The 10,479-nt window shown below is 35.6% G+C and overlaps 4 protein-coding genes across 5 annotated transcripts in view; 3 read left to right on the top strand and 1 right to left on the bottom strand.

The window, feature by feature from the left end:
- LOC109327318 (ribosomal RNA small subunit methyltransferase I) overlaps positions 1 to 2,764 on the top strand; it is a 4,693-nt gene extending 1,929 nt beyond the window's left edge. The window contains exons 7-10 of one of the 2 annotated variants that reach the window (XM_019560407.1): positions 104 to 146; positions 889 to 1,062; positions 1,599 to 1,724; positions 2,241 to 2,764. In XM_019560407.1, the coding sequence (XP_019415952.1) occupies positions 104 to 146; positions 889 to 1,062; positions 1,599 to 1,706 (325 nt within the window). In that variant the 3' untranslated portion in view covers positions 1,707 to 1,724; positions 2,241 to 2,764. The remainder of the gene's footprint in view (positions 1 to 103; positions 147 to 888; positions 1,063 to 1,598; positions 1,725 to 2,240) is intronic. The other variant, XM_019560406.1, reaches the window with a different exon arrangement.
- LOC109327335 (lon protease 2-like) lies at positions 3,585 to 4,594 on the top strand. The gene has a single exon (XM_019560433.1). The coding sequence runs from the start codon at positions 3,690 to 3,692 to the stop codon at positions 4,524 to 4,526; it is 837 nt and encodes a 278-aa protein (XP_019415978.1). The 5' UTR covers positions 3,585 to 3,689; the 3' UTR covers positions 4,527 to 4,594.
- On the top strand, positions 5,987 to 7,285 carry LOC109327871 (dehydration-responsive element-binding protein 2D-like). Its single transcript, XM_019561045.1, has one exon. It carries the CDS (start codon positions 6,139 to 6,141, stop codon positions 6,901 to 6,903), a length of 765 nt encoding a protein of 254 aa, XP_019416590.1. The 5' UTR covers positions 5,987 to 6,138; the 3' UTR covers positions 6,904 to 7,285.
- LOC109327328 (transcription initiation factor IIF subunit beta) overlaps positions 8,515 to 10,479 on the bottom strand; it is a 3,171-nt gene continuing 1,206 nt past the window's right edge. The window contains exons 3-6 of the mRNA XM_019560425.1: positions 10,079 to 10,212; positions 9,904 to 9,978; positions 9,308 to 9,457; positions 8,515 to 8,950 (exon numbers count right to left, since the gene is read on the bottom strand). Of these exons, the coding sequence (XP_019415970.1) occupies positions 8,831 to 8,950; positions 9,308 to 9,457; positions 9,904 to 9,978; positions 10,079 to 10,212 (479 nt within the window). The 3' untranslated portion in view covers positions 8,515 to 8,830. The remainder of the gene's footprint in view (positions 8,951 to 9,307; positions 9,458 to 9,903; positions 9,979 to 10,078; positions 10,213 to 10,479) is intronic.

A 10,479-nucleotide genomic window follows, 5' to 3' on the forward strand; every position in this document is an offset into this window, starting at 1 on the left:
CTCCTCACATGGTTTTGATGTAGGAGCAATAAAATGCCACAACTTAGTGTAGTAATGTTTATTCATGGACTGGTGTTCACTCTTCAAATTGATGATATTGCAGGCGATGTGTTATTGCTCGTGAAATGACTAAGTTACATGAGGAGGTGAGTTTAGTATTTATCCCTCAGAAGTCCATGCTCAGTAATTGAAAAAAATGAATTTATCACTTTGAATTGATTCATTAACTTATTTCTATTATGGTTATTTTGAAGCTGTTAATTCTGTAACTAATTTTCACTTAAACTGTGATAATAAGAACAAATAGGCCATTAGTTTTCTCACTCTTTGCATGTCCACATGAATGGAATAAGTTAAATAAATTTTATCACAGCAACAATGTCTTGTTATAGCCTTCTCCTTGTCATGCTTGTGAGGTAAGCTAGTTTTCTTATGTTAAAATGTTTCTTCTTTTTGTCTTGCCAATTAGTTTAGGGGAAATTATACTGATGTCCCTTATGATTTTGCCTAATTACATTTGATATGCTTCTTGTTTCAAAAGTCACACTTCACAGGACGCAAGTGTAATGATAGATAACATAAACCTCAAGGGAGGTTGGTGTAATTTCCTAAAAAATTAACTATGACTAAATAAGCAGTATTGCAGTATGCAAGATTCGTGCATTTGAAATTACTACTTTTGTAATTGATGTTTGCTTTAAGCCTTTAAGTTAGAAGCACATTCTGTAGTATCTCTGTTCTATTTAACAGGGAAGACTTATGCAAGTTAATGTATCCATATGATTTTGTTTTGTTGAATTTCGTTAACAGTGCTCAATCATTTTGCTTCGTATCTTGTTCTCGTATTTTATCTCCCTTTAACTGATATAGAAATTATTGCTTCTCTAGTTTTGGCGTGGTACTCTTAGTGAAGCCAAGGAAGTATTTTCTTTACGCCAGCCAAAGGGAGAACTTACCATATTGATTGAAGGGCAAGCAGATTCTAAAGTTGAACCTCCATCAGATATTCAGCTTGAGAATGACCTAAGAGAATTGATTGCAAGTGGTGAGAGTCTTTCCTCGGTAAGAGCTTGTTTTATGTTTGGATACTGCAATATACTCTTTAAACTTCTAAATTTGGGGCCTTCAAATTTAGTGTACATAATAGAAGGTTGATATATATCAAATTATGGATATGATTGTTCATGATTTAAACAGGTCAATCTAATGAAAATGATTGTGGATTTAGGAATATGAGAAAGAAATGTTAATATCCATATAATTGGCATATAACCAGTTTGAACCGAAGATGGTCCAAGACCTTTTTCTCTCACATTTAATTGATATTGCCATTACATCATTAAAAGAATCTTGCATACTTATCGAAACTGTACCATATTCATTCTTAATGCATTTCACTTTATCTCAATCTCATTTTTCTTTCTTTCTCCTTCATTATAGTTGAACTTGAATCATCTTGAGAATATGCTTTAAATTATCTGATTTATCTCTAAGTTGATCAGCTCATTTTTGTTAATCGTAGCACTTCATTTCAACATTTAATTACTGTGTCATTTCATACATTTTTTTGTTACTTTCAACTGCTGATGTGTGTTTAGGCTGTCAAATTGGTCGCCAGCAGAACATCAGTGAGTAGAAAAACTATATATTCACTTGCATTAAGCAAATTCGGAGAGCAATTGGAAGAGGAAGACAATTCAAATTAGTGCAGACAATTCCTGTAGGTAAGTTTGACATTACTATGCTGGTCTTTCGTCCATATCATTTTCGGTTCGGGTTCTTCTCTTAGTCTTAAAGCTTAAAACAGTCTATAATTAACAGAAAACACTGTTTAGTTGTTTCTGTTGCTGAATCCGTGAATTGACATGGAAATGAGATTCTTCTACTTAGAGGGATGGTTTACCACTGCTGTTGAAGCAGTAGTCTTGATCATATCAAAATGGTTGGGTTACTTTGCCTTAGCACTCTAGGTTGTAGGACAGTCCTCAACAGGGACAACAAAAGTGACTGTAAATCATGTAATCTGGTAATTGGTTTAGGTCATCTATCATAGTTCCTCTCATCTAATCACTTTGTTTCAATAACACTCGAACATGGTCATTATGCTAGCACCACAATGCATTTTAAAAAGCAGTCCCAAGTTGCGAGGAAACCATGTGAAACACATCTATAATTTTATAGAAAATGAATAAAAGATGTGGTTCTGAATTCTGATGCTGTTTTTTCCGTTTGTAATGGAGCAGGGGAAAAGGTTGCGAAGGCAAATTGCATAGCTTTGATCGAAACGGCTATTAAAGCGGTTAGAACTGCTCTGTTTAGTGTAGTATATCTCAAAACTTTGGAACCCTGACAAACATACCATAAAAAATATCCAGGATTGCTAAGTCTGGATTTTCTAAGCCGAATTTGTGCGATGGTTGCTACAACTTGAAGATGCCATTGAGTTCCTTCCTCCGCTCCATTATGAGGTCGCCATTGAGTTCCTGTTCTGGCATCAACCGTATAGTGACTTGGGGTTTGTGGTTTAATTGACAGAGGGAGAAAGTAGTGAGAAAAAAATGAGGTAGTAACCTCCCACTCAATCTATGTTTCTGCATTTAGTGCATAGCCTGTGGAACTCAACCAACGAGTTGGTCTTTTATTGTTTTAGCCCTTCTTTTTTCTATGCTTGAATAAAACTTGAAATGGTACAATGTATTGCAAATTTTAGTCATTATTGAGGACACAATTGGAATACAAAATTATGCCATTTGCACTTTGTAAACTGGAAGGTTTTTTTACTATTATACTCATGCTGTATTTTCTTCGTAAGGAAAAAGGTACTAGGGCATGAGAAAAAGGAGGAGGAATTTGTTAATTTAGTGTATAAAAGATATACAAAAACAATTTGTTTCAAGAAGGGGAAATTGTTCGAATTGAAAATGTTCGGAACTAAAAACGAAATGAAGGATATGATAAATGAAAGTATGGGGCAAAAACGATTGCTGATAGATAGTTCAAGTTTTCTATATTAGATATGTATCATGAGTTTAATATATGATACATGAAAGCATGGGCAAAAACGATTGCTGATAGATAGTTCACGTTTTCTATATCAGATATGTGTATCATGAGTTTAATAATACATGAGAATAATAAATGTTATATTAATTGTGAATAGATATTAAATTCATATATCATTCTTCCCTACTTTATTGAATGTTGGGTCATAATATAAACATCAAATAAAACAGAAGCCGTACTGAAAATCATGATCCAGAATTCCTACGTGGAATACCCAGAACCACAGCTACATTTTCATATCTCCTCCCAATCTCAAATATCTCATCCACATAGGACCATAATGCATATAGTCATGCTTCTTAATCAAACCACCACAGCAAATGGGTGATGGGACTTTGAGGTCTGACACTCAGTTTCACCAATTGGGATCACCTTTCTCAAACGAGTCTCATTTCATGTGTCAAACTAATCAAAATGTGATTTATTTTTTTGTTTTTAAATTTTGTCTTTTATTTATGTGGCAAAATATAATAGATTTGAAATAAAGAATGAGACACAAATGGGGACGTGGGATGCTCCGAGAGTTTCACACTCCAATAACTACTCAATCAAATAATGCACATTTATAACCAATAATAACCACATAATACAAACTTCTTTCTCCGATTTGCTAACTTCAAAACTGAATGGCATTCCCACAGCTTACTTCATCTTCCTCCATACCTCACAACCCTTCCTTCAACCCTAAATTCCAAACATCAGCACCACCGCAACATGTTTATATTATCCAGCGCCGCCGTACCAACACGAACTCCCTCCTCCGCTGCTCCGCCTCCTCCTTCTCCGATAATCATCACACTAACTCTCCCAAATCCGACGACCTGGTTGACCTCCCTCTCTTCCCACTGCCCTTAGTCCTCTTCCCAGGCGCCATCCTCCCTCTCCAGATCTTCGAGTTCCGCTACCGCATCATGATGCAAACTCTCCTCCACACCGACCTCCGTTTCGGCGTCATCTACACCGACGCCGTCTCCGGCACCGCCGACGTCGGATGCGTCGGAGAAGTCATAAAACACGAGCGCCTCGTCGACGATCGCTTCTTCCTAATCTGCAAGGGACAGGAGCGGTTCCGCGTTAATAATTTGGTCCGAACCAAACCCTATCTTGTGGCTCAGGTGACGTGGCTTGAGGATAGGCCTTCTTCTGGTTCGGAGGAAACGAACCTTGACGGTTTGGCTGAAGAGGTAGAGACTTATATGAAAGATGTTATTCGATTATCGAACCGTTTGAGTGGGAAACCGGAGAAGGAGGTTGAGGATTTGAGAAGGAACCTGTTTCCGACGCCGTTTTCGTTCTTCGTCGGAAGCACCTTCGAGGGAGCACCGAGAGAACAACAAGCATTGCTTGAATTGGAGGATACTGGTGCGAGATTGAAGAAGGAGAAAGAAACTCTGAGGAATACGCTTAATTACCTCACTGCTGCTTCTGCTGTCAAAGACGTTTTCCCTTCTTCATCTTCTTGATACACCATATATTGCCATAACTTGTAAATGTCTTTTTCATCTATAATTATTTTCGTAACCTTATTCTTGTGAATCTAATACATAAACACTGTCAAATACTTTCGTTTTGGTAATAAACTGCATGGAAAATGAAAAGCTTGTAGATATATTTAGATAGTCATATATGTAAACTATTGTTTTATAATCAAGTGATTTCATCCATCAGTGAAATTGGTGGCGTATTATACTGGTATGGGATAAATTATTTCAACTTTACACTTTCTCCCTTCATTAGAGAATATGCTCCAGTCTCTTTGTGCAATTTGTAGTGCTAAACAATCAAATGTGACACAAATTATGGCATTTGCCATGCCTACTTGTATATAAATATTATTACTACCAAATACAACACCTGTCTTTCTAGTTTTGTTCCACAATCTCCTCATCTTTTTTAGAACTGATCTTTTTCGGGATATGTGGTTATTCCTACTAACCAGTATGTGATTTTTTGCTCTTTTTGAGATTTAGTAATGCCTTACAAGCAGTGAACTAACATTTTGTTTGTATAATTAAAGGGGTTTGTAACATTGTACAATGCCTATCATATTGGATCTGCTTTCTCTCTTTTACTATTCATCGATTCCTAAGTCCTCCCATTGAAACACATGGGATTGTTCCTTCCCACGTATGAAAAGTACGTTGCTAATTGTCATGTTCACATTTTTGGAACCCCCGCACGCACTTATCTTCAACCGTTTCCTCCAAATCACACCGCCCCCACCCCTACCCAATAGTAAATGACTATTATCCAAATCCAACTCATTTTCTTGTTAAACATAAAAACAAAAAGATCCATTATTATCCAAACAACCGCATCCTCTCACCCACACCTTTGCTTTTCTTTTTACCCTTTTAACTCTTCTTTTATATTTTCCATTTACTCATTTGTCCTAGTTATCAGTTCTATGAACATCTAATGATTTAGATCTACTTAGTAATTGGAATATTTAGATTTTCTTAGAATTGATAGCTGGGATGAGGAATAAGTTTAAAAAACTTACTATAAAAATAAATGGATCCATCCCTTTTTAATCTACATCCATCACAAAAAATATATAGAGAAATTTGGTAAGCATTATTTTTGGGCTTGTCCATTTGCCACCTTAGCTTGTATGCAAAAAAACACTGAGGCCAAGTGTGTATAAGAGAAATCAACAATGAAGCTTATAGTGGACACGATAAGTATGGTATATCATGCCAAGTAGCAGCATAACCCCACCATGGGGCCACGTTTCAGGTATTTTAATGGTATCTAGTACTTACTCTCACGCATTAGCCTTATTTGCAATATAAATACCAGAACGTATGTACGTGGAGATAATTAATAAAATCTTTCTAGCATATTAAAAATTTAATTTTAATTAAAATTTGGTTATAAATACATAAATACACTTGTCTCAAAATGTAATTGTGTTGCATGTATTTTCATGCAAGTTTTTCTCTATATATACCAACCTTATACTCATTCCATGTTTAAGACTAAGAGCTTATCTCTACTTCAATATAGAGTAATTCCCTCATCATTATAGCCCCACTGTTGTGTGATAACTGTGCTGCAAATCAACCCACCACAATGCTGAAATCAGGCATGGGAATTGATGAGAGGAAGCAGTTGAAGAAGCCAGCACAGGCCAGTTCCAGAAAGGGGTGTATGAGGGGTAAAGGAGGCCCTGAAAATGCGAGTTGCAAGTACAAAGGTGTAAGACAGCGAACTTGGGGGAAGTGGGTTGCTGAAATTCGTGAACCAAACCGTGGTGCGCGCCTCTGGCTTGGAACATTTGACACGTCCCTTGATGCTGCCTTGGCTTATGATTCTGCAGCACGTAAGCTTTATGGCGTAGATGCAAAGCTCAATCTACCAGAGCTCTATGTGAATTCTCAGTCTCTAGCATCTTCTGTTAGCACTCAAGTTGCACAAATGCAAGGAAATATGCAACCACCTCACACAATGATTCAACCGAACTCGGATATGTCCACTTGCTATAATATGATGAATACCAACCCACCTGTGTCAATGGCTTCACAGCAAGTTGGAGTTGGACCTATTTACAGCAACATCAATGAATCCATTGTGTCTCTTCCTTGTTTGGATACTAATACTCGGCCACTCGAAACCTATGATAAGCCCATGGAGAATAACGACATAGAGCTTCATCCTTTCTGGGGGACAATGAATGAAGAAGGGTGGCCGGTCTTAGATGATTCCATCTATGCAGAGGCTGCCATGTCTCTAGATATTCCTATGATTGCAGAAACTGGGTTTTATCAAGCAAATGGAAACTTAAACTTGACAGATATGACTACTTGGGACTCTTTCAACACTCCATGGTGCATGTAATCAAATTATACCTTATATCACCTTACCCATACCTATAGTTATACATATATACTTATAGTGTTAATATAAGGGTACATAGTTTACTGTATAATATGTTATTATGGTTTAATGTATAATAGGCAATGTTAGTGAGTCTACCGAAGGCCATGATGATGTATGTGGATATTTTGGCACTTCGAGTGGTTCTTATATACTAATGTTATTGTTAGTATTATGTGTAGATATTATTACATAATAAATAGTGTAAGGGTAGTTCTTCTATACTGATGCTATTGTTAGTATTATATGTAGATGTTATTACATAATGAATAAATAAATAGTATAAGGGATGGTGGGGTCATGGAGGAATATCAATTGTCTCTGTATCACTTCGTTACAAATAATTACAGATTAGTGGCATAAGTTGTCTTTGTGCACTTGTTTTTCCATTTAGACCGTAAGGTTCAATGTTAAATTTGTAGCTTCTATTTTATGTCTCATAAAAATTGGATATCTATACACAAACTTCAATATATGAGATATATACACGAGAAAATTACTCCATTCTTACCATAAGCTACAAAACAAATTTAATTTTTTTTGGCAAACATTACTGTTTTAACCCATACAGACTAAATGTTGATATATTGTAAACTCGAAAATCGAAATTATGCTATTATCGAAGTTCTCTTAATTTTTTATGGCAAAAGTTTGTGTGACACCTTATGTTAACTCTCATCTTTTACGCGAAAAGTTTGCATGACGCCTTGTGTTAACTCTCATATTTTACGTGAAAAGTTTGTGTGTCACCTTGTGTTAACGTGTGACTTCAACATTTCTTGAGTTTGACACGGATGACTAAGAAATAATAGTAGAGTGTCAAATATATTTAATGTCACAATAATGAATGAGCCTTTAAAATATTTTTCTATAAAGAGATTTTTGAGACGATTTTTGTTTAGTTGGGTAAAATTGCTTTAGGTGAAGAAGCTTCCCTTAGCATGTATTGAATGCAATTACATTTTTAAAATTTCGAACTGGAGAGTTGATCTATGGGTTGACGGTGAATGACATGACATTTTGTAAAATGTTTTATTGTGCAATGAATTTGTGTATAACGTTCAATGTATGTATAAAGCGTGATATAATAATTCATTATATATTATGTTACTTGAATGAAAGTTTGGTAATGTTAAAGCTTGGGGTTGGTATTAACTTGTAATTTAATCCATTATCAGACTGAATGTGCTGTTGTACAGACTATTTGGTTAAGGAAGAAAATGAACCGAGTTTTAGTTGACAAAGAAGATTGTTTGCTTTTTTAAACCAACAAGACATTAATTTAATTGCGCAAGATTCTACTAAATCTCCAAGTTAACCTAAAAGTTAAAAGTTCGATTCCTAAGAGAGACAACCACGCATTCCAAAAGGGATACGTTTGGTAGTACAAAAAAAAAACTTAATTTCCGATCATAAGTTGCAACACATAACGCATAACACAGTGGGCGCACAGTGCATACATGTATTTGGAGATGCAAATAATTTATCCAGGAGCAGAGACATTCAATTGGCATGAAATGCAGTCATCATATAAATAGTTTGGTATAACATAATAGCTCTAGGTAATAGTGAACAGAAATATTCTACCCATAATAACCATGCGGCATGTCATTAATTTTCCCTTACTTTAATTCCTCTACGAGTGTATCCAACTGAATGTTTAATGATAGGTAAAGAAAACCATAAATCAGGTATGCTTCAGAGTTCAGACTTGAGATATACATTGTAGTAGTTACTTTGTTGCCCCAATAACTCTTTGCCCTTCCATCAACCTATTTACCCCTTTAAACATGTTGACTCTTTCCATGTCAACAAATAACAATAGAATTACATTCATGGTTCAAATTTTTTTGGAAAGGCTTGGGGTAATTAGAATGTAAGTAAATACTTATTCAGCACTTGTATCCTCAACAGATTTCTTGTATTCTGGTTTCAGCTCATAAGTTCCTTGATTGGCACCTCTTTTATTGTATACACACAGTTCATTCAGGATCTCTTTTAAGAATTGCTGCAAAAGAAACGGCTGCATAAACATGTATATCATAGAATATATGAATATAACGATGGATAAAGCTACTCTATAGCGGGTTTGGATGTAAAGAGAGAAAATAAGAGTATATGCACCCTTAATTTGTAAAAAGGTGCATGGATATCCTAAGTCACTAAATGAATCAAAGGTGTGTAGTGAGTACCGCCTTTTTTTCTCACTTCATGTTCAAACTCACTATAGACTTTGGAGAAGCTTTTTCCCAATATAATAACATAAAGGTCCGGAATCAGAGAAGAAATAGAAAGATAAACGAGATTCTGAAAATACTCCAAACCGACCCAGACACAAAAATATACACAGATCAGAAACACATACTGCAGGTTGATCAGTCTCTTGAACAAGCTGTTTCAAGGCCCAATTAGGCTGTCTTTCGAATAGCTTGAACATTATATCCTCCAGCTCTCCACGATCTCTTCTTGTTCTCTTCGTATCAGATTGTTTAAGTGGTTGTGTTCTCTTCTTATCCTATAACAGTTTCATAAGAATAATAAAAACCTCAGAATTATGTCATGCATACATTTACACATTCGAAAGACCAATTCTTCTCAGAACAAGTATTATACATCTTACTATAATGCTTATAACTGTGCACAGTATATTATAATGTTTTACATCATTAATATGAACTAAGCTCTAATAAAAAAGGGTGCCCCAGTGCATAAGGCTCCAAAAAAGGGTCTAGGGAGGGTAGATGTATGCAACCTTACCCCCACAAGCGGAGAGGCTGTTTCAATGATTTGAATCCATGATCTCATGGCCACTAAGCAACAACATTACTGTTGCGCCGAGCTCACCCTATGAACTAAGCTCTAGTTAACATAAAACACTGCCGGAAAAAAAACAATTCAGTTAAGTAGAAGCATGCCATCAACATGTGCATTTGATCATAAAATGTTTATAAAATAGGATACCTTTGAATTGGATGAAATTAGACCAACCATCCCGGGCATTGGCCTCATTAGAACTCCACGATCATTGTCAATAACCTTCCAATTGAATCAAGGGAACCAGAAAATCAGTTCTTTAAACAAAGACGAATAGCAAGAAAAAATAAGGGACAACTATATACTCAGCATAAAAAACTACCTGTATCTGTCGATTTTTAATCATAGATTTGTTTGTCCTCTCACGACACAGTTTGCCATACTCTTCAATGTCTTCACCATGGGGCTTCATATCAAACTTATGTTCTACTTTCCCTTCCATTGCAACATTGCCGCCTAACATAAACATAAAAGCTGTTACCAAACTTAACATAGCTAAGCTTCAATATGATAACTGACAATCAGAAAGTTATATATAAGCATTATTCACCCATTTTAAATTATTAAAAACTCATAGTTATCACCTTCCACATCATGATACAACTTCAAGAGTCTAAACTAATGAAACTTCAAGGTACAAGCACTCCTCATCTTAAATCTCTCATTAGTCATTATGCAATCCAAATTGCCAAACCTAACATATTAATATTACAGTGACTTTTT

This window comes from Lupinus angustifolius, chromosome LG15, assembly GCF_001865875.1.
Source record: "Lupinus angustifolius cultivar Tanjil chromosome LG15, LupAngTanjil_v1.0, whole genome shotgun sequence".
In the NCBI taxonomy this organism is placed as follows: Eukaryota; Viridiplantae; Streptophyta; class Magnoliopsida; order Fabales; family Fabaceae; genus Lupinus; species Lupinus angustifolius.